Source organism: Oncorhynchus nerka, linkage group LG5, assembly GCF_034236695.1.
Source record: "Oncorhynchus nerka isolate Pitt River linkage group LG5, Oner_Uvic_2.0, whole genome shotgun sequence".
NCBI lineage: Eukaryota > Metazoa > Chordata > Actinopteri > Salmoniformes > Salmonidae > Oncorhynchus > Oncorhynchus nerka.
Window position 1 is genome coordinate 26353732 of NC_088400.1, and position 27326 is coordinate 26381057.

Below are 27326 nucleotides of genomic sequence, written 5' to 3' on the forward strand. Positions count from 1 at the left end.
CTCTCCCTCAATGATCCCGTCTTCCTACTGTATCATTTGTTAATGCTGGCAGAGCTCATTACTTTACCCTGAGAGGAGTGGAGAGAGGAGAAGAGGGCTTGCTGCCTCAGCCAGGCTGTTGCTCCAGGCATCCGGGGTATCATGCTGAATGATTAGCAAGAAAGATTAATAGTGAATTAAAGTACCTAGAGATTACACATCTCCCATCTTGCAGCCTAGCTGGGACCTCTGCTTTATGCCTGGGTGGTCATATGGGTGGGAGATCTCCCCTGCAGGACCAGCTAGCGTTCTCCCTGCCTGCTTCCCCTAGCATCTGAAGGATGTTGTGCTTTGCATGGTAATTAGGTTCCTTTGTTCCATCTGTTTGGTGGTGTAAGCGCTGGGAGCGGCTGAGGTAGGGACGGGCAGGGCTGCACGCTGAGCCCCAGGGTGAATGCATTCTGTGGAGGAGGCTGGAGCGCAGGCTGGGCCTCTAACTCTATGTCCAGTGACTGGGCCAGTGCTCCATTTCATATTATAGGATAGGTTTGTATTACAGTATTTATTTGGGTGTCTGGATGTGTCCGTGAAGTGTTGTGTGTCTGTGAAGTGTCTAGCTGTCTGCCTGCCGGTCTGTCTGTCTGTACTGTATGTCTGTTTGTGTTTAGGATTTTCTGTCTTCTTGTCTGTCTGTCTGTCTGTCTGTCTGTCTGTCTGTCTGTCTGTCTGTCTGTCTGTCTGTCTGTCTGTCTGTCTGTCTGTCTGTCTGTCTTGTCTGTCTGTCTGTCTGTCTGTCTGTCTGTCTGTTTGTGTTTATGACTGACTGTTTGTGTTTATGACTTTCTGTCTGTCTGTGTTTGTGATTGTCTTCTTGTCTGTTTGTCTGTCTGTCTGTCTGTTTGTGTTTATGACTGACTGTTTGTGTTTATGACTTTCTGTCTGTCTGTGTTTGTGATTGTCTTCTTGTCTGTTTGTCTGTCTTCTTGTCTGTTTGTCTGTCTGTTTGCATCTGTCTGTCTGTATGTATGTATGTATGTATGTATGTATGTATGTATTAGAGGTCGACCGATTATGATTTTTCAACGCTGATACCGATACTGATTATTGGAGGACCAAAAAAAGACAATACTGATTAATCAGCCGATTTTATTTTTTAAAATGTGTAATAATGACAATTACAACAGTACTGAATGAACACTTATTTTAACTTAATATATTACATAAATAAAATCAATTTAGCCTCAAATAAATAATGCAAAAACAAAGTGTTGGAGAAGAAAGTAAAAGTGCAATGTGTGCCATGTAAGAAAGCTAACGTTTAAGTTCCTTGCTCAGAACATGAGAACATATGAAAGCTGGTGGTTCCTTTTAACATGAGTCTTCAATATTCCCAGGTAAGAAGTTTTAAGTTGTAATTATTATAGGAATTTTAGGACTATTTCTCTCTCTATACTATATTTTCTCTCTATACTTTGACTATTGGATGTTCTTATAGGCACTTTAGTATTGCCAGTGTAACAGTATAGCTTCCGTCCCTCTCCTCGCTCCTACCTGGGCTCGAACCAGAAACACATCGACAACAGCCACCCTCAAAGCAGCGTTACCCATGCAGAGCAAGGGGAACAACCACTCCAAGTCTCAGAGCAAGTGACGTTTGAAACGCTATTAGCGTGCACCCCGCTAACTAGCTAGCCATTTCATATCGGCTACACCAGCCTAATCCCGGGAGTTGATAGGCATGAAGTCATAAACAGCGCAATGCTTGAAGCATTGCGAAGAGCTGCTGTCAAATGCACGAAAGTGCTGTTTGAATGAATTGTTATGAGCCTGCTGGTGCCTACCACCGCTCAGTCAGACTGCTCATCAAATCATAGACTTAATTATAACATAATAACACACAGAAATACGAGCCTTAGGTCATTCATATGGTAGTCTCTGGAAACTATCATCTCAATAACAAGACGTTTATTCTTTCAGTGAAATACGGAACCGTTCTGTATTTTATCTAACGGTTGACATACATAAGTCTAAATATTCTTGTTACATTGCACAACCTTCAATTCTGGCAAATTAGGCGGCCCAAACTGTTGCATATACACTGACTCTGCGTGCAATGAACGCAAGAGAAGAGACACAATTTCACCTGGTTAATATTGCCTGCTAACCTGGATTTCTTTTAGCTAAATATGCAGTTTTAAAAATATATACTTCTGTGTATTGATTTTAAGAAAGGCATTGATGTTTATGGTTAGGTACACATTGGAGCAACAACATTGATTGTATGCAATGCAGGACACGCTAGATAAATGAGTAATATCATCAACCATGTGTAGTTAACTAGTGCTTATGATTGATTGATTGTTTTTTATAAGATACGTTTAATGGTAGCTAGCAACTTACCTTGGCTTACTGCATTCGCGTAACAGGCAGGCTCCTCGTGGAGTGCAATGTAATCAGGTGGTTAGAGCGTTGAACTAGTTAACTGTAAGGTTGCAAGATTGAATCCCCCGAGCTGACGAGGTGAAAATCTGTCGTTCTGCCCCTGAACGAAGCAGTTAACCCACCGTTCCTAGGCCGTCATTGAAAATAAGAATCTGTTCTTAATTGACTTGCTTGGTTAAATAAAGATTAAATAAAGGTGTAAAAATACAAATCAAATACAAATCGGCCAAATCGGTGTTCAAAAATACCTATTTCCGATTGTTATGAAAACTTGAAATCGGCCCTAATTGATCGGCCATCCCGATTAATCAGTCGACCTCTAGTATGTATGTATGTATGTATGTATGTATGTATGTATGTATGTATGTATGTATGTATGTATGTATGTATGTATGTATGTATGTATGTATGTATGTATTTATGTATGTATGTATGTATGTATGTATGTATGTGTGTGTGTGTGTGTGTGTGTGTGTGTGTGTGTGTGTGTGTGTGTGTGTGTGTGTGTGTGTGTGTGTGTGTGTGTGTGTGTGTGTATGTATGTTGTATGTGTGTGTGTGTGTGTGTGTGTGTGTGTGTGTGTGTGTGTGTGTGTGCGTGCGTGCGTGCGTGCATGTATGTATGTATGTATGTATGCATGTATGCATGCATGTATGTATGTATCTATGTATGTATGTATGTATGTATGTACGTACATACGTACGTATGTATGTACGTACGTACATATGTATGTCTACCTACTGGTTTGCCACACTGTTGTTTGGCCTCATGGCCGGCGTCACGCTAAGCGGAGGTGGCAGGGCCTGTGCAGCGCCTGACAGGGGAGTCTCTTCCCCTCCACTCATCCCAGCTGGGTGTCTCCATGTGTTAGTGTCCATGCCTCAGCAGCCCCACACATAGAACACTGTCCCACGGGGCCTAGGGCAGAGCAACAAGCTTGGGAAGGAAAGAGAGGAGAGAATGAGAAAGATAAATAATTATGGATTAGCTCTAAGAGCCTCAGCAGACTTTACGCAACGCAGCTATTTGGAGCGTAGCAGAGTTCGTGCATGTCGTTTTTCATTAACAAAATGGGTGGCTCATGCTAAGCATCTCTTCATATTTTGAAACGCAACGTATTATTCCTTACTTTGCAGTAAGGGCAGTGTTGTAGGCTGATCTGACAAGTAGTATATTTAGTAACACAACATATTGATAAACAAATGAAGTGCAAATTCTTATTTACAATGACTGCCTAATTCCTATTTATGCCATGTCAGACACAGTAATGAAACATTAAATGTTTTGATTAAATCAACAATACAGATACAGTACCTCAGTATTTTTTATAAATGTACTAAGTATGCCTCCTTTATGTTTATTATGCAAAGTACATTCTCTTCTTACAATCAATTAAATCAGACAAATTTGACTCCAGACTGCCCAAGATGACCTAAACAGCAGCCACAGGCAACCAGTAGCATTCTAAATGGACATTCCAACCTCCACACTCTACATACCCTTTTCAATGCTCACCGACATTTTCCAGCAATACCACAATTAAAAGGGCAACAGAAAGATTGTTCTGTTGCACAGTGACTCACTAACATGCCTAGTTCCAGCAATTCCACAGTCCTACTTCCAGTACACACTGCATATGCCAAATACATTTTCTACAGGATCGTTATAATCAGGTATTTCATTGAATTCAATGGGCTTCTGATTGTTTCGGTTCTCCGTTGTATTCCACATCCTCTGCTTGCTGCTTTTTATTTTGACTCAAAGATCCCTCTTTTTCCACATTGTTTTATTGTGGGAGCTGGTTTTCACACATTTAATCTGATTTCTACACTTCATTTTAAATGGCTTTTGTGAAGGTAGCACAGGCGCACTCATCTCTCATGGATACCCTGCATGCACACACTGACACCTCTCAGACGTTTCAGAACAGCAAGGGACCCTGTGAAGCATTTAACATCGTTGTGTTCTCATCATCAGATGTTTTAGAGTACCTAAACACAGCAACAGGCAACCTTTAAAGGCTTTAGCTGCATGCTACTGTATAACAGACTGCTTTCAGAAACGTGTAAAGGCTTTAGCATGCAGCTGCATGCTACTGTATAACAGACTGCTTTCAGAAACATGTAAAGGCTTTAGCATGCAGCTGCATGCTACTGTATAACAGATTACTTTCAGAAACATGTAAAGGCTTTAGCATGCAGCTGCATGCTACTGTATAACAGACTGCTTTCAGAAACATGTAAAGGCTTTAGCATGCAGCTGCATGTATAACTGCTTTCAGAAACTGTATAACAGACTGATTACTTTCAGAAACATGTAAAGGTTTTAGCATGCAGCTGCATGCTACTGTATAACAGATTACTTTCAGAAACATGTAAAGGCTTTAGCATGCAGCTGCATGCTACTGTATAACAGACTGCTTTCAGAAACATGTAAAGGCTTTAGCATGCAGCTGCATGCTACTGTATAACAGACTGCTTTCAGAAACATGTAAAGGCTTTAGCATGCAGCTGCATGCTACTGTATAACAGATTACTTTCAGAAACATGTGAACATGCAGCTGCATGCTACTGTATAACAGATTACTTTCAGAAACATGTAAAGGCTTTAGCATGCAGCTGCATGCTACTGTATAACAGATTACTTTCAGAAACATGTAAAGGCTTTAGCATGCAGCTGTATGCTACTGTATAACATATTACTTTCAGAAACATGTAAAGGCTTTAGCATGCAGCTGTATGCTACTGTATAACAGATTACTTTCAGAAACATGTAAAGGCTTTAGCATGCAGCTGCATGCTACTGTATAACAGATTACTTTCAGAAACATGTAAAGGCTTTAGCATGCAGCTGCATGCTACTGTATAACAGATTACTTTCAGAAACATGTAAAGGCTTTAGCATGCAGCTGCATGCTACTGTATAACAGATTACTTTCAGAAACATGTAAAGGCTTTAACAGCTGCATGCTACTTATAACAGACTGCTTTCAGAAATGTTTAAAGGCTTTAGCTTGCAGCTGTATGCTACTGTATAACAGATTACTTTCAGAAACATGTAAAGGCTTTAGCATGCAGCTGCATGCTACTGTATAACAGACTGCTTTCAGAAATGTTTAAAGGCTTTAGCATGCAGCTGCATGCTACTGTATAACAGATTACTTTCAGAAACATGTAAAGGCTTTAGCATGCAGCTGCATGCTACTGTATAACAGACTGCTTTCAGAAACGTTTAAGCATGCAGCTTTACTGTATAACAGATGCAGCTGCATGCTACTGTATAACAGATTACTTTCAGAAACATGTAAAGGCTTTAGCATGCAGCTGCATGCTACTGTATAACAGATTACTTTCAGAAACATGTAAAGGCTTTAGCATGCAGCTGCATGCTACTGTATAACAGATTACTTTCAGAAACATGTAAAGGCTTTAGCATGCAGCTGCATGCTACTGTATAACAGACTGCTTTCAGAAACGTTTAAAGGCTTTAGCATGCAGCTGCATGCTACTGTATAACAGATTACTTTCAGAAACATGTAAAGGCTTTAGCATGCAGCTGCATGCTACTGTATAACAGACTGCTTTCAGAAACGTTTAAAGGCTTTAGCATGCAGCTGCATGCTACTGTATAACAGATTACTTTCAGAAACAGACTGCTTTCAAAAACGTTTAAAGATTACTTTCAGCTTTAGCATGCAGCTGCATGCTACTGTATAACAGATTACTTTCAGAAACATGTAAAGGCTTTAGCATGCAGCTGCATGCTACTGTATAACAGACTGCTTTCAGAAACATGTAAAGGCTTTAGCATGCAGCTGCATGTATAACAGATTACTTTCAGAAACATGTAAAGGCTTTAGCATGCAGCTGCATGCTACTGTATAACAGACTGCTTTCAGAAAGTACTGAGACACCTCTTAAGATCTATAAACATATCACTCTGTCATTTACCACGTGTGTGTGCACTTGGGTGGAGTCAGATTTTTTGGAGCAAAGGGCACCTTTCGGATACTTCGCCGGTCCGTGTATATGTAGACTCCCAAATAGCAACACTCACAAAGGGGGCGATAGCAGAGATTGTATTGCTCTGCCTGCCAGTAGACTGTAAGCTACTCTGCTAGCCTCTTGCTAGCTAGATAGCTAAAAACAGCAAGCAAGCCAGCCTTTTAGCTTCCCACATGGAAAATAATCAGATTTCTCAATAATATGCCCTGGCAAATATTCTTGTACTTTCCAGAGTAACCTTCAACATTTTCCCAGTTTGATTTGCTGATTGGATGTATTCAGTCCCGTATTAGATCATTTAAAAAACACACATGGCTACAGCTGTTTTTACTATTTCAAAATAGCCTTGAATCACATAGTTATTACTTCTAAACAAAGTACCCTTTGAGGGGTTTCTAACAAGGCTACAATGATGTTTGTTCATTGTCTGAACAGTAGCTGGTGGCAGGTATCCTAGTGGTTAGAGCGTGTTCCTCACAATAGCTGCTGTCAAATCTGTCAGGAGAGAGATCACTGAATCAGATCACTCTGTTGATCTGCCAGTTCAAAGACCTGCTTGCTGAAAGACTTTTTCAGTCTACATGGGAAACATGAGTTATTCTGTTGTACATGTTCCTCTGTATGTCTGTTAGTATGTGAGATATCTCTGCTGGGTCAAGAGTCACTCATATCACTAGTCTCTCTGTGAGATATCTCTGCTGGGTCAAGAGTCACTCATATCACTAGTCTCTCTGTGAGATATCTCTGCTGGGTCAAGAGTCACTCATAAACTAGTCTCTCTGTGAGATATCTCTGCTGGGTCAAGAGTCACTCATAAACTAGTCTCTCTGTGAGATATCTCTGCTGGGTCAAGAGTCACTCATATCACTAGTCTCTCTGTGAGATATCTCTGCTGGGTCAAGAGTCACTCATAAACTAGTCTCTCTGTGAGATATCTCTGCTGGGTCAAGAGTCACTCATATCACTAGTCTCTGTGAGATATCTCTGCTGGGTCAAGAGTCACTCATAAACTAGTCTCTCTGTGAGATATCTCTGCTGGGTCAAGAGTCACTCATAAATTAGTCTCTCTGTGAGATATCTCTGCTGGGTCAAGAGTCACTCATATCACTAGTCTCTCTGTGAGATATCTCTGCTGGGTCAAGAGTCACTCATAAACTAGTCTCTCTGTGAGATATCTCTGCTGGGTCAAGAGTCACTCATAAACTAGTCTCTCTGTGAGATATCTCTGCTGGGTCAAGGGTCACACTCATATGACTTTTTCCACGTTTAAAAAAATATATATATATATTTTTACGTTAGAGCCTTATTCTAAAATGGATTAAAACAAATGTATAAGAAATCTACACATGCCCCATGATGACAAAGTGAAAACAGGTTAGAAAATGTATAACATCTTTAAAACAGATACCTTATTTACATAAGTATTCAGACCCTTTGCTATGAGACTCGAAATTGAGCTCAGGTGCATCCTGTTTCAATTGATCATCCTTGAGATGTTTCTACAACTTGATTGGAGTCCACATGTGGTAAATTCAATTGATTGGACATGATTTGGAAAGGCACACACCTGTCTATGTAAGGTCCCACAGTTGACAGTGCCTGTCAGAGCAAAAACCAAGCCATGATGTCGAAGGAATTGTTTGTTGAGCTCCGAGGCAAGATTGTGTCGAGGCACAGATCTGGGGAAGGGTACCAAAAAATGTCTGCAGCATTGAAGGTCCCCAAATAACACAGTGGCCTCTATCATTTTTAAATGGAAGAAGTTTGGAACCACCAAGACTCTTCCTAGAGCTGGCCGCCCAGCCAAACTAAGCAATCGGGGTAGAAGTGCCTTGGTCAGGGAGGCGACCAAGAACCCGATAGTCACTCTGACAGAGCTCCAGAGTTCCTCTGTGGAGATGGGAGAACCTTCCAGAAGTAGAACCATCTCTCAGCACTTCACCAATCAGGCTTTTATGGTTGAGTGGCCAGTAATAAGCCACTCTTCAGTAAAAGTCACGTGACAGCCCGCTTGGAGTTTGCCAAAAAGCACCTAAAGACTCTCAGACCATGAGAAACAAGATGCTCTGGTCTGGTGAAACCAATATTCAACTCTATGGCCTGAATGCCATGTCTGGAGGAAACCTGACAGAGCTTGAGAGCATATGCAGAGAAGAATGGGAGAAACTCCCCAAGCTTATAACGTCATATTCAGGAAGACTCAAGGCTGTAATTGCTGCCAAAGGTGCTTCAACAAAGTGCTGAGTAAAGGCTTTGAATACTGCCAGTTGAAGTGGGAAGTTTACATACACTTAGGTTGCAGTCATTAAAGTTGTTTTTCAACCACCCCACACATTTCTTGTTAACAAACTGTAGTTTTGGCAAGTCGTTTAGGACATCTACTTTGTGCATGACACAAGTAATTTTTCCAACTATTGTTTACAGACAGATTATTTCTCTTATAATTCACTGTATCACAATTCCAGTGGGTCAGAAGTTTACATACACTAAGTTGACTGTCCCTTCAAACAGCTTGGAAAATTCCAGAAAATTATGTCATGGCTTTAGAAGTTTCTGATAGGCCAATTGACATCATTTGAGTCAATTGGAGGTGTGCCTGTGGATGTATTTCAAGGCCTACCTTCAAACTCAGTGCCTCTTTGCTTGACATCATGGGAAAATCAAAAGAAATCAGCCAAGACAATTGTAGACCTCCACAAGTCTGGTTCATCCTTGGGCGCAATTTCCAAACACCTGAAGGTACCATGTTCATCTGAACAAACAATAGTATGCAAGTATAAACACCATGGGACCATGCAGCCGTCATACCGCTCAGGAAGGAGACGCGTTCTGTCTCCTAGAGATGAACATACTTTGGTGCGAAAAGTGCAAATCAATCCCAGAACAACAGCAAAGGACCTTGTGAAGTTGCTGGAGGAAACAGGTACAAAAGTATCTATATCCACAGTAAAACAAGTCCTATATCGACATAACCTGAAAGGCCACTCAGTAAGGAAGAAGTCACTGCTCCAAAACCGCCATAAAAAAGCCAGACTACGGTTTGCAACTGCACATGGGGACAAAGATCGTACTTTCTGGAGAAATGTCCTCTGGTCTGATGAAACAAAAATAGAACTGCTTGGCCATAATGACCATCATTATGTTCGGAAGAAAAAGGGGGAGGCTTGCAAGCCGAGGGTGGCAGCATCATGTTGTGGGGGTGCTTTGCTGCAGGAGGGACTGGTGCACTTCACAAAATAGATGGCATCCTGAGGATTTAAAATTTTATGGATATATTGAAGCAACATCTCAAGACATCAGTCAGGAAGTTAAAGCTTCGTCGCAAATGGGTCTTCCAGATGGACAATGACCCCAAGCATACTTCCAAAGTTGTGGTAAAATGGCTTAAGGACAACAAAGTCTAGAGGTATTGGAGTGGCCATCACAAAGCCCTGACCTCAATCCCATGGAAAATTTGTGGGCAGAACTGAAAAAGTGTGTGCAAGCAAGGAGGCTTACGAACCTGCCTCAGTTACACCAGCTCTGTCAGGAGGAATGGGCCAAAATTCACCCAAATAATTGTGGGAAGCTTGTGGAAGGCTACCCGAAACGTTTAACCCAAGTTAAACAATTTAAAACCAATGCTACACTAATTGAGTGTATGTAAACTTCTGACCAACTGGGAATGTGATGAAAGAAATTAAAGCTGAAATAAATCATTCTCTCTACTATTATTCTGACATTTCACATTCTTAAAATAAAGTGGTAATCCTAATTTACCAAATACAGGGAATTTTTACTCTGATTAAATGTCAGGAATTGTGAAAAACTGAGTTTATGTTTATTTGGCTAAGGTGTATGTAAACTTACGACTTCAGCTGTATGTAAATGTGATATTTTTTTTTAATGAAAGTTAGTAGCAAAAATGTCTAAAAACCTGTTTTTGCTTTCTCATTATGAGGTATTGTGTGTAGATTGATGAAACAACAACAACATTTTAATAAATGTTAAAATAAGGCTGTAACATGACAATGTGGAAAAAGTCAAAGGGTCTGAATACTTTCCGAAGGCACTGTAACTGCTGTAAAGTGCAACTTTCCTACTAGAAAACTGTCGTTGTCGATGAAGATGTATACTCAAATAGTTTCATGTCACGCTTAGGTGTTTTGTGAAGACCTGCAATGGAAAACAACAAAAAATATAAAACAATTCATCTCATAGTGCATCTATTCATCTGTTTCTATATATCAGCCCATGAATGTGTCGACTATGCTATGATTTTCTGTGACTATCTGTGTTGTCGTTTTTTCTGTCATCTATCATGTTTTCCCTCTTGTTTGTTCATCCGTCCATTGTCAGAAGGATAGACAGATAGAAAGCCCTCTGTGAGCTGCTTCTCATCTAATGTTCAAATCTACCTATTTGTTCCTGGAGCTGCTCTTCCACTTTTTAAGCACAATTTGAGCTGTTGCAGAGAGCATCAAAGCCTTGTGCCACATACATCTTATCTGTTGTTGATGTGCAGACGCTTTTCTCAACAGCTATTTCAGAGAAAACTGATTTCTGCCCCAGTAATTGCCTCTGCAATATTCCCCGGATCCGCACATCATTCAAAGGAATACGTCTTCTTTTCCCCTGAAAGCGTTCTGCAGTCTTGCAGAACGAGGTGAATGACATTTTTTCCTCCATTTTGTTCTTCTTTTTTTCCATTCTCCCGTGTCGTGCCAAAAAAAAGGACTTGGAGAGAGATTAGGGACACTTCTAGTGATATCTGCATCTGCCAATTAAAATGCACTGCTCTTTCCCTGTGAGAAAAACACCAAGCATTTTACATCAGCTATGAAACTAGCAGACAGATTAGTTTATCAAATAATATTACTTTAATTGTTTTTGTTTTGTTTTTTTAAAACAACTATACATGTATAGTCCCTTCATATTTATACTGGATTCCAAGTACATCATCATCAAATCAACCAATCCCTCTAATCTTAATTACACCCTTCAGATGTCTGCAGACTAACCCATAAATCCCAGTCCATTGCAATACTATTTTTTGTATTTCGAGGGAACCTCTATTTGTACCATTTCTACTGGGATTGCCCTAAGAATAAATACTTTACCTAAGAGTATAATTACATTTCGCATTGATTGATTGTGTTTTTTCAGACCTCCTAACAGTACTGTTTATAGGTCCATCTTAACACAGCCATTATGACTCAACAACCACTCCTGAGAGGTTTAATGCTTTAATATTTCATCGTTTTAACCCTCCAAACTCATGTTCATGATATGAATAGGCCATTTTTAACTTTGTCTGGTTTGCCATACCACATAAAATTGAATATTTTTTTCTCACATGAATAGAAGCATGTTAAATTCATCAAAAGACACAATGAACTGCTTTAGTGTGATTAAAACTTGTCAGTGGTCACCAGTTGTAACACTGAGCTGCTCAATATTCACTATTGGATCCTCTGTGTTTTTTCGATCCCTCATGATTTCAGAATTCTGCATACACTTTACAGTCCATACTCTGTCCACACAAATGGTTTTAAACATGGAATTTTAGAGAATTAGATCTGAAAGCATTTCTCATTTGTATTTTACATTGGCCATGGGACCATGCTATTCTGGAACACTGGCATCTTGCAAAGCTTTTATTCCCATGGGAAATTTGCCTATATCAGAGAAATCATTTGTAAGCCCAATGCCCATTCAATCCGACTGGAATGGCAGGTACATAGAGAACCCTGCCTGAGTGAGGAAATAAGATCTCAGCTGGATAGTTCTGTTCCAGTCGTTTTCTAAAATAACTTGGGGGAATATGAGAAATGAAGGTGACTCCTTGCTTTAATGCGGCTGTAAACACACTTCTCAACCCATTGGAAATGCCTTTGTCAAATGCTATCTGAAATTCCACAATTTATATCAGCCAGCCGGCTGCACTGTGACTGCTGCTCTTTGTTTTATCTCAGCCGACTCCCATTAGCTCCAATATCAAAACCATGACATAAACACTGCATTAAGAACCCAGATATCTGTCACATCTGACTTGATCCCGACAAGCCCAAGCCTCTCAGAGCGGGTGTAAACAGTTTGTCACTGAACTGGGATGCCTCTTTATATCGTTGACATTTGCTGTTCATTCCAGAGGCAGAAGAAGAAAGCAGACGTAGAGAACCTGCGAGAGTCATGCCTGGATTCTAAATGGGGTTCACCACAGGTGACAGGGATATGAACCCCGGTGTGGCTGTAATAAGCTGTGCCTCTGTATCTTCTATTAGACAGAGGACAATGGTAGAGAACGTTCTGATTAGAGCTCATCTGTTGGTTACTATGGGAACAGGATATAATGTACTGGTGGTTTAGCTAACAGGACGTTTATGTCTGTATGTGAGGCTTGTTTACAAAGCTCCTACAGACTCCATCTCCTCTTGTGGGATCTGGGATGAATTAGGATGCCTTCAGTCTGCCGTTGACTGGCACTGTGCAGCGTGGCTCAGTCATAAACACACAGACACAAACAGTCAAGCACTAATATCACCTGAGAGGAATACCAGTGAAATATAGATGGTATTATTAGTTTTACTAATAGCTATTTGATGTAATAGTTAAACAATGCATTCTGCCGTTATTTGTGTTATAATTGCTTTCTGTCATGGTTTTTTGATACTCAGAATGAAATAGAACTTGTACTTTGCAGAGATGCATATTCATAAAACCACAATATATAATTTCCAACTATAGATGTGGATGTTTTCTTGCATGTACTTCAGCAGCTTTTCAACACAGATCACACCATTGTGTAAAATAGAGGCAGAGAGGGGTAGTGGCAGTAGGAGGGCTGTGGAAAAACATGACAGATCAACAAATGGCATGGGGAGTGTCTGGGGGATGCTGCTGTGTGTAGCTACCCAGCTACATGCAGCCTGAGGTGGATAAAGCCCAGCTCTGCTCTCTCCATCACTCTTCTCCCCACTCCTCACTGCTACCCACTACCCCGAACCCTCTCCTCAGACCCACTGACCTTTCCAGTGTCAGCATGCCCCCAGTCATACCCGGGTTGAACTGATGTCACTAGTAGAGCAGAGCAGACTGTGAGAGCCAGCCAGTCAGCCAGGGTCCCATGTGGCTCTGTAGGTGGCATGGTATAATGAGCCAGCCCAGAGATCAACTATAGGACATACTGTAGCCTACACACACACACACACACACAGACACACAGCCCGTTCCAGGTCTAGGATTTATCTGATCCAGTCCTGGCCCGTTCCAGTTCTAGGATTTATCTGACCCAGTCTTGGCACGTTCCAGGTCTAGGATTTATCTGACTCTGTCTTGGCCAGTGCTTGTCCGCTCCAAGTCTGCTGTGTGTCTGGGCTGAGGCGGTGAGAGAGGGATAACTGTTGGCTGGCTGGCACGGCCTGATTACCAATGCTCCATTTGTGAGCATTTAAGAGCGATGTCATCCCCTATCAGTCATCTCTTAGACTAGAATAGCTAGGTCTATCTGTCCCCTATCAGTCATCTCTTAGACTAGAATAGTTAGGCCTATCTGTCCCCTCGCAGTCATCTCTCAGACTACAATAGAAAGGCCTATCTGTCCCCTAGCAGTCATCTCTCAGACTACAATAGATAGGCCTATCTGTCCCCTAGCAGTCATCTCTCAGACTACAATAGATAGGCCTATCTGTCCCTTGGCAGTCATCTCTCAGACTAGAATATCTAGGCCTATCTGTCCCCTATCAGTCATCTCTCAGACTAGAATAGCTAGGCCTATCTGTCCCCTAGCAGTCATCTCTCAGACTAGAATAGCTAGGCCTATCTGTCCCCTAGCAGTCATCTCTCAGACTAGAATAGATAGGCCTATCTGTCCCTTGGCAGTCATCTCTCAGACTAGAATAGCTAGGCCTATCTGTCCCCTATCAGTCATCTCTCAGACTACAATAGATAGGCCTATCTGTCCCCTAGCAGTCATCTCTCAGACTACAATAGATAGGCCTATCTGTCCCTTGGCAGTCATCTCTCAGACTAGAATAGCTAGGCCTATCTGTCCCCTAGCAGTCATCTCTCAGACTACAATAGCTAGGCCTATCTGTCCCCTAGCAGTCATCTCTCAGACTAGAATAGCTAGGCCTATCTGTCCCCTAGCAGTCATCTCTCAGACTAGAATAGCTAGGCCTATCTGTCCCCTAGCAGTCATCTCTCAGACTAGAATAGCTAGGCCTATCTGTCCCCTAGCAGTCATCTCTCAGACTAGAATAGCTAGGCCTATCTGTCCCCTAGCAGTCATCTCTTAGACTAGAATAGATAAGCCTCTCTGCACTTAAATAATAAATACCACTCAATAAGTGTTGTCTGAATATATCACATATTCTAGGGGTTATCTTCTTTATTTTATTCTTTACATGTTTAGTCAGTTAGCGGACGCTCTTATCCAGAGCAACTTACAGGAGAAATTAGGGTTAAGTGCCTTGCTCAAGAGCACATCAACATATGTTTCACCCTAGTCAGCTCGGGGATAAGAACCAGCGACCTTTCGGATTCTGGCCCAACACTCTTAACCGCTAGACTACGATCTATTAGTTGAGATGGTCTTTAGTTTACCATTATGTATTTTGGCTACCTTTAGGCTACTCTCTTTGAAACTATCTGGTACCTTTTCTTCCTCTCTGTCTAACAACAGCCTTTTTCTTCTGTGTCTGCAGGTCGGCCTGTCCAGTGACTCCAGCTGTGTGGAGGAGATTCTACGGGTAAGTTAGATTCACTTCCTTTCCCTGCCCTCCGTTAATTACACCTGATTATGCCTCAGATACTGTTAATTACACCTGGTTACGCCTCAGATACTGTTAATTACACCTGGTTACGCCTCAGATGCTGTTTGCACACAAAGCCACTTATCCACCCAGGCAGAGAGAAAAAATAAAGGCTTCTGTGATCCTATTATAATGGGCCCTTGTGTTCTAATACGAATCTGATCAAATTCACCAAGGGTTGTTGCTGGCTAGCACATTTAGATCCTCTAAAGTGGCTGTGTGAAAAGTGCTTAGACTTTCTTCAATGACGAGACGCGCTCTTTTGTTTAGAAATCCATTCTGTGCATAATAGCCTGTACAGAATTTGAATGTAAAGGGCACTGGGTCCATGTGAACTGAAAAGTACATTTCCTTCTTGTATTCTTAGATGCAAACATATAGGCTGCCTTTTCTGTGAACTTTGACCTTTGTAGCAGGTGCTGATTCACTCCATGTGATCTGACCTGTAATTACACTCTTCGGATAAGTGTTCCAAAAGAGTTCTTCGGTTGTCCCCATAGGATAATCCGTTTTTGTTCTTTGTAAAACCCAGAATGGTTCTACCTGGTTCTACCTTTCAGGTTCTACATAGCACCTTCTTTTCTAAGAGTGTAGATGAAGAGTGACATACAGGTGAGTTCCCAGAGTGACAGGCCACAGTAAGGTTGAATATTTTCCCGGTATTTTATAAATGTTCCATTCCGAGAATAAATCACTTTTCTACCAGGAAGTGTCATTTTAAAGTATACAAAGCACATAAATATAAGCCTAATGATAGGCTATATATATATAGGATAAAGGCACTATGACAACGTTTCCCAAACTCAGTCCTTGGACTCCAAGAGCAAAGGAGCGTTTTTTAAAGAGAGAGGCCAGGTGTATTGAGCAAGAGACAGAGGCTATAAGTTAGAAGCTTATGCATAGTCCATCATTCATTAGCTAAATATAAGGCTAATACTACATTTCATTTATTTCCTGAAATAGGTAGGTTAGGACATCTACACTGAGTGTACAAAACATTAGGAACACCTGCTCTTTCCATGACATAGACTGACTGCCCAGGTGAATCCAGGTGAAAGCTAAGATCCCTTATTGATGTCACTTGTTAAATCCACTTCAATTAGTGTAGATGAAGGGAAGGAGGTTAAATAAGGATTTGTAAGCCTTGAGATAGTTGAGACATGGATTATGTATGTGTGTCATTCAGAGGGGAAATGGGCAAGACACATTTAGGTTGTTCTGAGGGCAAAAGGGGGTGCAACTCAATATTAGGAAGGTATATACAGTGCATGTTTTCCACATCAATCTACCCAAAATACCCCATAATGACAAAGACAACAGGTTTTTAACCATTTTTGCTCATTAAAAAAATATATAAAACTGAAATATCAAATAATGTATTCAGACCCTTTACTCAGTAATTTGTTGAAGCACCTTTGGCAGTGATTACAGCCTTGAGCCTTCTTGCATACAACCTTGGCACATAGTTTCTCCCATTCTTCTCCCATATCCCCCAGAGATATTTGATCAGGTTCAAGTCCGGGATCTGGCTGTGCCACTCAAGGACATTAAGAGACTTGTCCAGAAGCCACTCCTGGTCTTGGCTGTGTGCTTCAAGCGGTCTGAATACTTTCCGAAGGTCTAATACAGTGGGAATTACAACACAAGATATATCAAATGGCTGAGTATATTCACAGTCCCCTTTGAGCATTAAGGTGTTATCTTATATTGTTTGTATTGCCAGTTTGAGTTATCTGGGGTGGCAGAGAGTTCCATGCAGTCATGGATCAATTAAATACTCTACATTTCCCAGACTCTGTTCTGGACCTGGGGACTTTGAAGAGACCTCTGGTTGCATGTCTTGTACAGATCAGTGTCCAAACTATGTGCCAACTGCTTGAACAGGCAGTTTGGCACCTTCACCACCTCAATTATTATAATTTTTAAGATCAAATTATTTTTTACAATGACGGCCTAGGAACAGTGGGTTAACTGCCTTGTTCAGTGGCGGAACGACAGATTTTTACCTTGTCAGCTCCGGGATTCAATCCACTAACCTTTCGGTTACTGGCCCAACGCTCTAACCACTAGGCTGCCTGCCGCCCCCATCAATACCTCGCACAAAGACTTATAGTGAAGCAGTTTCAGCACCACAATGGACGTAACTCAAATCTTTCTTAATGTGAGGCCTACACAGCAAAGCCATTGGTTAGGCATCACATACAAATGTTTTTAATCAGCTAGGGCAGAGCAGGCTGGGGCTCATGGTTGGAATATACATTACAGTGTGTAATGCAGCCTAGTTGAAATTACACCATCCCAGCAGCTATCTTAGAAATATAATGTTGCTCTGTGCTTCTCCGAGCATGCACTTCGTAGCCTATAGCCTATGTATCATTTGATTGAGACCACACTAAATAGCCTTCTCCGAGCATGCACTTCGTAGCCTATAGCCTATGTATCATTTGATTGAGACCACACTAAATAGCCTTCTCCGAGCATGCACTTCGTAGCCTATAGTCTATGTATCATTTGATTGAGACCACACTAAATAGCCTTCTCCGAGCATGCACTTCGTAGCGTATAGTCTATGTATCATTTGATTGAGACCACACTAAATAGCCTTCTCCGAGCATGCACTTCGTAGCCTAGTCTATGTATCATTTGATTGAGACCACACTAAATAGCCTTCTCCGAGCATGCACTTCGTAGCGTATAGTCTATGTATCATTTGATTGAGACCACACTAAATAGCCTTCTCCGAGCATGCACTTCGTAGCCTATAGTCTATGTATCATTTGATTGAGACCACACTAAATAGCCTTCTTCGAGCATGCACTTCGTAGCCTATAGTCTATGTATCATTTGATTGAGACCACACTAAATAGCCTTCTCCGAGCATGCACTTCGTAGCCTAGTCTATGTATCATTTGATTGAGACCACACTAAATAGCCTTCTCCGAGCATGCACTTCGTAGCGTATAGTCTATGTATCATTTGATTGAGACCACACTAAATAGCCTTCTCCGAGCATGCACTTCGTAGCCTATAGTCTATGTATCATTTGATTGAGACCACACTAAATAGCCTTCTCCGAGCATGCACTTCGTAGCCTATAGTCTATGTATCATTTGATTGAGACCACACTAAATAGCCTTCTCCGAGCATGCACTTCGTAGCCTATAGTCTATGTATCATTTGATTGAGACCACACTAAATAGCCTTCTCCGAGCATGCACTTCGTAGCCTATAGTCTATGTATCATTTGATTGAGACCACACTAAATAGCCTTCTCCGAGCATGCACTTCGTAGCCTATAGTCTATGTATCATTTGATTGAGACCACACTAAATAGCCTTCTCCGAGCATGCACTTCGTAGCCTATAGTCTATGTATCATTTGATTGAGACCACACTAAATAGCCTTCTCCGAGCATGCACTTCGTAGCCTATAGTCTATGTATCATTTGATTGAGACCACACTAAATAACCTTTAGGCACACTTTTTATTGCATGCCCAGCAGAGAATCAGAGATGAGGGACAGTATCGGGCACACATCAATATATAGCCTAATAAGCAAATAATTCTAAAACACTGAGCAATATAGACATTTCATTAATTGCAAATTGCATGACCCTCCCCTGGATGAGATAAAAAACATTAAAAAAATACTAAACCCTCCACTTGACTGAAATTGAAATGACATGACCCTCCCCCATCCAGGTATCCATTACGCACATTTAGATCCATCTCTAAATTAGACCATTTCATCCACTTATAAAAACACAACATCGCTATCAAAAAATCTGATTGGAGATATGGACTACCCTGCTAGCATACATTCAGTGCTCTGCCTGTCCTTTCCAACCTCCTTGCTCTGCTTGCTCTGCCTGTCCGGTTCTTGGGAGTTTTTCGCTTTAAATCACTTCACCTGATGGCCATATTGCCGGTTGCCCGGCAACTGTTATTTTACATCATCACCCTCCCAGAGGGTTCTATATTTGACAGGTTCACATAACTCAGCCGCTCGGTCGCTCGTTCGGGGGAAGTTCATAGTCCTCTACTGGTTTTGCTTGAGGTTTCTACAGTACTACTTTTGCCAGAGGCGATGGAGAGGCTGCACTGGTTTATGACTGGAAGTCAGTCGCCATAGTGATGCTTCATTGGCAGGTACCAAACACACCCCAGCCTCCTCAGCCATACAAGCGTATCAGTGAGTATCCCAAACTCCCTGTTATAACCCTGCACTAAAGCCCTCCCAGCATCTCTATTCCCTGTGACTTAAGGTTGAACCGGGTTACTAAGATTTAACGGGATTTCCCACCCAAACCCACTCCTCTTTCCCGGGATAAATAAGAGAAAGTGGTCAATTATAAAACAAAATATTTTTATGAACTGCATGGCGTGAAATGGAACTGTTAAATGATTTGCAATGTCTAAATCTGGCTTCTCTAAGGCCTTCTCTCTGCTCTCTGTGTGATCAATCATCAACGCTCAGGTTGGGGACAGACATCCAATCTCAGTATGGAGTGCAGTTCACAATGCATGTAGACCTATCATCTCATCATGGTAACTTTTTTCTTTCTGTCAGGTAGGCCTACATTTGCTGCAGCATATGCTACAGTATTATAAGGACTGAATGTGCTTCTAATTTATCTGGAGATCATTTTCTAATTGTAAAGATTTTTTTTTTAAATTGTAGCTGCAGAGTTTTAAAAGTCTATCACTCGAATATCGCTGCTTTAAATCAGGGGTGTCAAACTCATTCCATGGAGAGCCTAGTCTCTGCAGGTTTTTGTTTTTTAAGACCTTGACAACCAGGTGTGGGGAGTTCCTTACTAATTACTGACCTTATTTCATCAATCAAGTACAAGGGTGGAGCAAAAACCTGCAGACACTCAGCCCTGAGTTTAGCACATTTGCTTTGTGAGCACTCTCTTGCAGTCTTTCTCTCTCTTCATCAAGTCCATTCAAACTGCATCCAAGATAGATAATCCTCTTCAAGATTGATATACAGTGCATTCAGAAAGTATTCAGACCCCTTCCCCTTTTCCACATTTTGTTATGTTACAGCCTTATTCTAAAATAGACTAAATACACATTTTTACTCATCAATCTACACACAACGACATAGTGAAAACAGGTTTTTAGAAAGGTTTTAAAATGTATTATTTACATAAGTAACCCTTTGCTGTGAGACTTGAAATTGAGCTCAGGTGCATCCTGTTTTAATTGATCATCCTTGAGATGTTTCTACAACATGATTGGAATCCACATGTGGTAAATACAATTTATTGGACATGATTTGGAAATGCACACACCTGTCTCTATAAGGTCCCACAGAGCTGAAACCAAGCCATTAGGTTGAAGGAATTGTCTGTAGAGCTCTGAGACAGGATTGTGTCGTGGCACAGGTCTGGGGGAGGGTACCAAAAAATGTATGCAGCATTGAAGGTCCCAAAGAACACAGTAGCCTCCATCATTCTTAAATGAAAGAGGTTTAGAACCACCAAGACTTTTCGTAGAGCTGGCCGCCCAGCCAAACTGAGCAATCGGGGGAGAAAGGCCTTGGTCAGAGAGGTGACCATGAACCCAAACAGAACTCCAGGAATCATCTGTGGAGATGTGCGAACCTTCCAGAAGGACAGCAATCTGTGCAGCACTCCACAAATCTGGCCTTTATGGTAGATTGGCCAGAGAGAAGCCACTCCTCAGCAAAATTCACCTACCTGACAGCCTGTTTAGAGTTTACCTAAAGGACTCTCACACCATGAGAAACAAGAATCTCTGGTCTGAAGAAACCAAGATTGAACTCTTTGGCCTGAATGCCAAGCGTCACGCCTGGAGGAAACCTGACACAATCACTAAGGTGAAGCATGGTGGTGGCAGCATGATGCTGTGGGGATGTTTTTCAGCGGCAGGGATGGGAGAGTAGTCAGGATCGAGGCAAATATTAATGGAGCAAAGTACAGAGAGATCCTTGACGAAAACCTGCTCCAGAGCACTCAGGACCTCATACTGGTGCGAAGGTTCACCTTCCAACAGGACGACTCAAAGCACACAGCCAAGACAACACAAGAGTGACTTCGGGACAAGTCTCTGAATGTCTTTGAGTGGCCCAGCCAGAGCCCAGACATGAACCCGATCAAACATCTCTGGACAGACTAGCTGTGAAATAGCTGAAAAAAGCTGTGCAGCAACGCTCTCCATCCAACCTGACAGAGCTTGAGAGGATCTGCAGAGAAGGTGCTTCATCAAAGTACTGAGTATAGGGTCTGAATACATACAGTTGAAGTCGGAAGTTTACATGCACTTAAATGTTTCCAACAATTGTTTACAGACAGATTATTTCACGTATAATTCACTGTATCACAATTCCAGTGGGTCAGAAGTTTACATACACTAAGTTGACTGTGCCTTTAAATAGCTTGAACATTTCTAGAAAATGATGCCATGGCTTTAGAAGCTTCTGATAGGCTAATTGACATAATTTAAGTCAATTGGAGGTGTACGTGTGGATGTATTTCAAGGCCTACCTTCAAACTCAGTGCCTCTTTGCTTGACATCATGGGAAAATCAAAAGAAATCAGCTAAGACCTCAGAAAAATCTTGTAGACCTCCACAAGTCTGGTTCATCCTTGAGAGACAATTTCAAATGCCTGAAGGTACCACATTCATCTGTACAAACAGTAGTATGCAAGTATAAACACCATGGGACCACGCAACCATCATACCGCTCAGGAAGGAGATGCATTCTGTCTCCTAGAAATTAACGTACTTTGGTGCAAAAAGTGCAAATCAATCCCTGAACAGCAGCAAAGGACCTTGTGAAGATGCTGGAGGAAACATGTCCAAAGGAGCTATATCCACAGTTAAACGAGTCCTATATTGGCATAACCTGAAAGGACGCTCAGCAAGGAAGAAGCCACTGCTCCAAAACCGCCATAAAAAAGCCTGACTGCGTTTTGCAACTGCACATGGGGACAAAGATCATACTTTTTGGAGAAATGTCCTCTGGTCTGAACTGTTTGGCCATGATGACCATCATTATGTTTGGATGAAAAAGGGGGAGGCTTGCAAGCCAAAGAACACCATCCCAACCGTGAAGCATGGGGGTGGCAGCATCATGTTGTGGGGGTGCCTTGCTGTAGTAGTGACTGGTGCACTTCACAAAATAGATGGCATCATGAGGGTGGAAAATTATGTGGATATATTGAAGCAACATCTCAAGACATCAGTCATGAAGTTAAAGCTTGGTCCAAAATGAGTCTTCCAAATGGACAATGACCCCAAACATGCTTCCAAAGTTGTGGCAAAATGGCTTAAGGACAACAAAGTCAAGGTATTGGAGTGGCCATCACAAAGCCCTGACCTCAATCCCATAGAAAATGTGTGGGCAGAACTGAAAAAGCATGTGCGAGCAAGGAGGCCTAAAAAACTGACTCAGTTACACCAGCTCTGTCACTAGAAATGGGCCGAAATTCACCCAACTTATTGTGGGAAGCTTGTGGAAGGCTACCCGAAACGTTAGAACCAAGTTAAACAATTTAAAGGCAATGCTACCAAATACTATTTGAGTGTATGTAAACTTCTGACCCACTGGGAATGTGATGAAATAAATAAAAGCTGAAATAAATCATTCTCTCTACTATTATTCTGACATTTCACATTCTTAAAATAAAGTGGTGATCCTAACTGACCTAAGACAGGGTATGTTTACTCTGATTAAATGTCAGAAATTGTGGAAAAACTGAGTTTAAATGTATTTGGCTAATGTGTATGTAAACTTCAGACTGTTTGTATGTATGTAACTACATGTAAATGTAAATGTGATATTTAAATAAAAAAATTGGCAAAAATTGATTTGTCATTATGGGGTATTGTGTGTAGATTGATGAGGGAAAAAGCTATTTAGTCAATATTAGAATAAGGCTGTAATGTAACAAATTGTGGAAAAGGTCAAGGGGCCTGAATACTTGCCGAAGGCCCTGTAGATGTTGTGTGCATGTACTGATATGTAAGCTATGTGTGACGTTTTAAATGTATGTATTTCAGTCCTTGACTAATAATGTTCTGTACTATGTATTATGTCATGTTTCATGTCGACCCCAGGAAGAGTAGCCAAAGCGTTTGCAGCGGCTAATGGGGATCCTAATAAATACCAAATACCAAACTTGAAGCAGCAGCTGCGGCACAAACAATCAGAAATAGGCAGCTCATGTTGCTGACAATAGGCATAATTAATTTCAACCGTCTTAATTTTATTTTGACTTTACTAACAACAACAACAGGGCTTTGTGTTGGATCTTATTTCTTCCTATTTAAAACTTCTTGTGGCTGCAGGGGCAGTATTGAGTAGCTTGGATGAAAGGTGCCCAGAGTAAATGGCTTGCTCCTCAGTCTCAGTTGCTAATATATGCATAGTATTATTAGTATTGTATAGACAACACTCTGAAGTTTCTAAAACTGTTTGAATGATGTTTGTGAGTATAACAGAACTCATATGGCAGGCAAAAACCTGAGAAGAAATCCAAACAGGAAGTGAGAAATCTGAGGTTGGTATATATTCAACCCAGGCCCTATTGATTTCACATTGGGATATGAATGACGTTTTACTTCCTAGGGCTTCCACTAGATGTCAACCGTCTTTAGAAAATTGATGAATGAGGCTTCTACTGTGTTGTGGGACTGAATAAGAGCTGAATGAGTCAGGTTACTGGCAGAGAGCCATTTCCTGGTCATGCGCATTCCACATGATATCGCGTTGCTCCTCTAGACACAAAGGAATTCTCCGGTTGGAATTTTATTGAAGATTTATGATAAAAACATCCTAGTGATTGATTCTATACTGTTTCTTCGAACTGTAATATAACTTTTGGAAGAATGTGATTTCTGGTTTCTGTTGACTCCAACATGGCGGCTAATTTGATGATTTTTCTGTCTCAGATTATTGCATGGTTTGCTTTTTCCGTAAAGTTTTTTAGACTTCCGACACAGCGGTTGCATTAAGGAGAGGTATATCTGTAATTCCATGTGTATAACTTGTATTATCATCTACATTTATGATGATAATTTCTGTTGAATCGATGTGGCTATGCAAAATCACTCTATGTTTTTGGAACTAGTGAATGTAACGCGCCAATGTAAACTCAGAGTTTTTTATATAAATATGAACTTTATCAAACAAAATATACATGTATTGTGTAACATGAAGTCCTATGAGTCATCTGATGAAGATCATCAAAGGTAAGTGATTAATTTTATCTCTATTTGTGCTTTTTTTGACTCCTCTCTTTGGCTGGAAATTGGCTGTGTTTTTCTGTGGCTTGGTGATGATCTAACATAATCGTTTGTGGTGCTTTTGCTGTAAAGCCTATTTGAAATTGGACACTGTGGTGGGATTAACAACAAGATTAACTTTAAAACAGTATAAAATATAAGATGTTTGAGGAATTTTAATTATGATATTTCTGTTGTTTTGATTTTGGCGCCCTGCACTTTCACTGGCTGTTGTCATATCACCCCGTTAACGGGATTGCAGCCCTAAGAAGTTTAATTGACAAATAAGAGGTAGGCCTACCTGTTTGACAGAATAAATGATCCTATAGGCTGATATATCCATACATACATATTGTCAGTCAATTCCTCCACCCACCATGCACTCTTTATATAGCCTACTTCTATGTCAGTGAAGGGATGTTAAATTAAATTAAATCCAAGACTCAAATTGAGGGGATATGAGAGTGTATGCCATAGGCCTACTTTTTATTAAAGAAAATGGCCATCCATTTTCATTTCAGAGAGGTCCGACTTTCTCCAGGTAACCCTTATTATAAGTCCTTTAGCATTTGGTAAATCCTCAACCCTTTCTACAGTTCCTTTAGAAAGTATTCACACCCCTTTACAATGCCTTCTAAAATAAATAACACGCCTCACACGATCGCCTTTGGCAAAGCTGAGTTTGTAGGAGAGAGAGAGGTTGGAGGCAGGCTGGGGAGTTTCGCCGTCCAAGGGAGGAGATTAAGGCAGTGAAGGAGGAACGGCGGCGATATGAGGAGGCAAGTCAGCGAAGCAGCCACGAGAGGTGGCCCCAAACATTTTTGGGGGGAGGCACATGGGGAAATTGACGGAGTCAGGTTATAGACCTGAGCCAACTCCCCGTGCTTACCGTGGGGAGAGGGTGACTAGTCAGGCACCAGGTTATGCGGCTCTGTGCTGTGTGTCTCCAGTGTGCTCTCATAGCCCGGTGCGCTCTCTGCAAGCTCCCCGCAGTTGCCTTGCGAGTTGGAATTCAGCCAGGAGGGATTGTGCCGGCTCAGCGCTCCTGGTCTCCTGTGCGTCTCTTCGGCCCGGGTTATCCTGTGCCAGCTCTACGCACGGTATCTCCAGTTCGCCAGGAGAACCCAGTGCAGCCTGTTCCAGCTCCCCGCACGTGCCGGGCTAAAGTGGGCATGCAGCCAAAAGGAGAGGTGCACATGTTAAGCACCAGATCTCCAGTGCTCCCCCACAGCCCGGTTCGACCTGCGCCTGCGCTCGGGAGGTGCCGGGCTAAAGTGGGCATACAGCCTGGAAGAGCAGTGCCAGGGATAAGCACCAGATCTCCAGTGCTCCCCCACAGCCCGCTTCATCCTGTGCCTGCTCCCAGAACCAGGCCTCCTGTATGTCTCCCCAGCCTGGTGGGCCCTGTGGCAGCCCCACGCACCAGGCTGTCTATACGTCTCCTCCCATCAGTGAGGATCCACAGACCGGGCCCGCAACGAGGATTCCCAGTCCGGGGCCCGCAACGAGGGTCCCCAGTCCGGGGCCCGCAACGAGGGTCCCCAGTCCGGGGCCCGCAGCGAGGGTGCCCAGTCCGGGGCCCGCAGCGAGAGTGCCCAGTCCGGGGCCTGCAGCGTGGGTCCCCAATTTTCATAGAGCACAAAGGAATTTCTTCTACCTCACAGAACTTGAGGTACGAACAAATTTCATGTTCCGGAGAAAGTATAAAAGATCGATGAAGAATCCAGCTACAAACAGGTTCCTTTGTTACAACTTGGGGAAGCTCATGGGAGACGGTGTGGCCACATTACCATAACGCTGTTTATATAATAGCCTCAGATATGAGGTTTACATATATTTGTTGTATAAGATAAATGAGTGAGTAGGATACTGTTTGTAAAATTGTGTAGTATGATTTTTGACTGTTTAATGAAGCAAAATACAATTCCCTTTTGATTTGAACTAAATCAGAGGACCGCCCCTGAGGACCGCCCCTGAGGCCAGTTAGGGTCAGACATCCTGGGACAGCCCCTTTTCTGCAATTCCGAATAAAACCCAACTATCACCAGACCATGTTTTTCTCCATTAGGACAGGACAAAGGTTGTAGACCATTGCTGAATCTTTTAACCATACCACGTGCTTAAACTCTTAGACTAAAAATACAGACAGAATAAGAACAAGTCTTTGATATTAATTACTAGTCTGCAGCTAGGAATTCGGTATCATTGAGAAGAACAACAACCGCCGAAACATCCATTCTATCAAATTAATGCATGTCACTCTGAACTATCCCCTCTAACCAAGACAGAGAGAGAGAGAGAGAGAGAGAGAGAGAGAGGACGAAACTCTCCAACAGAATCAGAAACTTTTCAACAGCGATCAAGACGACACACTGAGCGTAAATATATATATTGATTGCAATTGTTCCCAAATGAGTGAGCGTTCATGTGCAAAGGATTAGCATTTCAATTGTTATAATTATCAACTTTGTAGTGTCTCATCTCAGTTGACCCCCCACTTCCCCTTTTGTCTAACAAGCCGCGATGCCGGTTTAGCCCACTAGGGCACATTCCCCTATCATTTCTTGTAACCACATTTACCTTGTTTGTTTGTTTATACATTTCTGTGAATTACTTAGTTAGTAATAAATAAATGATTTAAGACAATTGATGTATGGATGACTCATAGTGAAGACTGGGTTCGTGCAGATAACCAACAATTTACAACGTTTGGAATGAGACTAACGTGAGGTAAAGTAAATAATTCATTTATTCGAAGACTAATTGATCAGATAAAATATCTGAAAAGTTATTTTAGGAAATGATAACTTTGTAATCTGATTATTTTTCCTTGGTTCCCCCGACTTCCTAG

The 27326-nt window shown here is 41.7% G+C and overlaps 1 protein-coding gene across 1 annotated transcript in view; it reads left to right on the forward strand.

Moving 5' to 3' along the window:
• LOC115129141 (AF4/FMR2 family member 2-like) overlaps positions 1–27326 on the forward strand; it is a 358350-nt gene that overhangs the window by 162483 nt on the left and 168541 nt on the right. The window contains exon 5 of the mRNA XM_065018489.1: positions 15110–15154. Coding sequence (XP_064874561.1) covers positions 15110–15154 — 45 coding nt within the window. The remainder of the gene's footprint in view (positions 1–15109; positions 15155–27326) is intronic.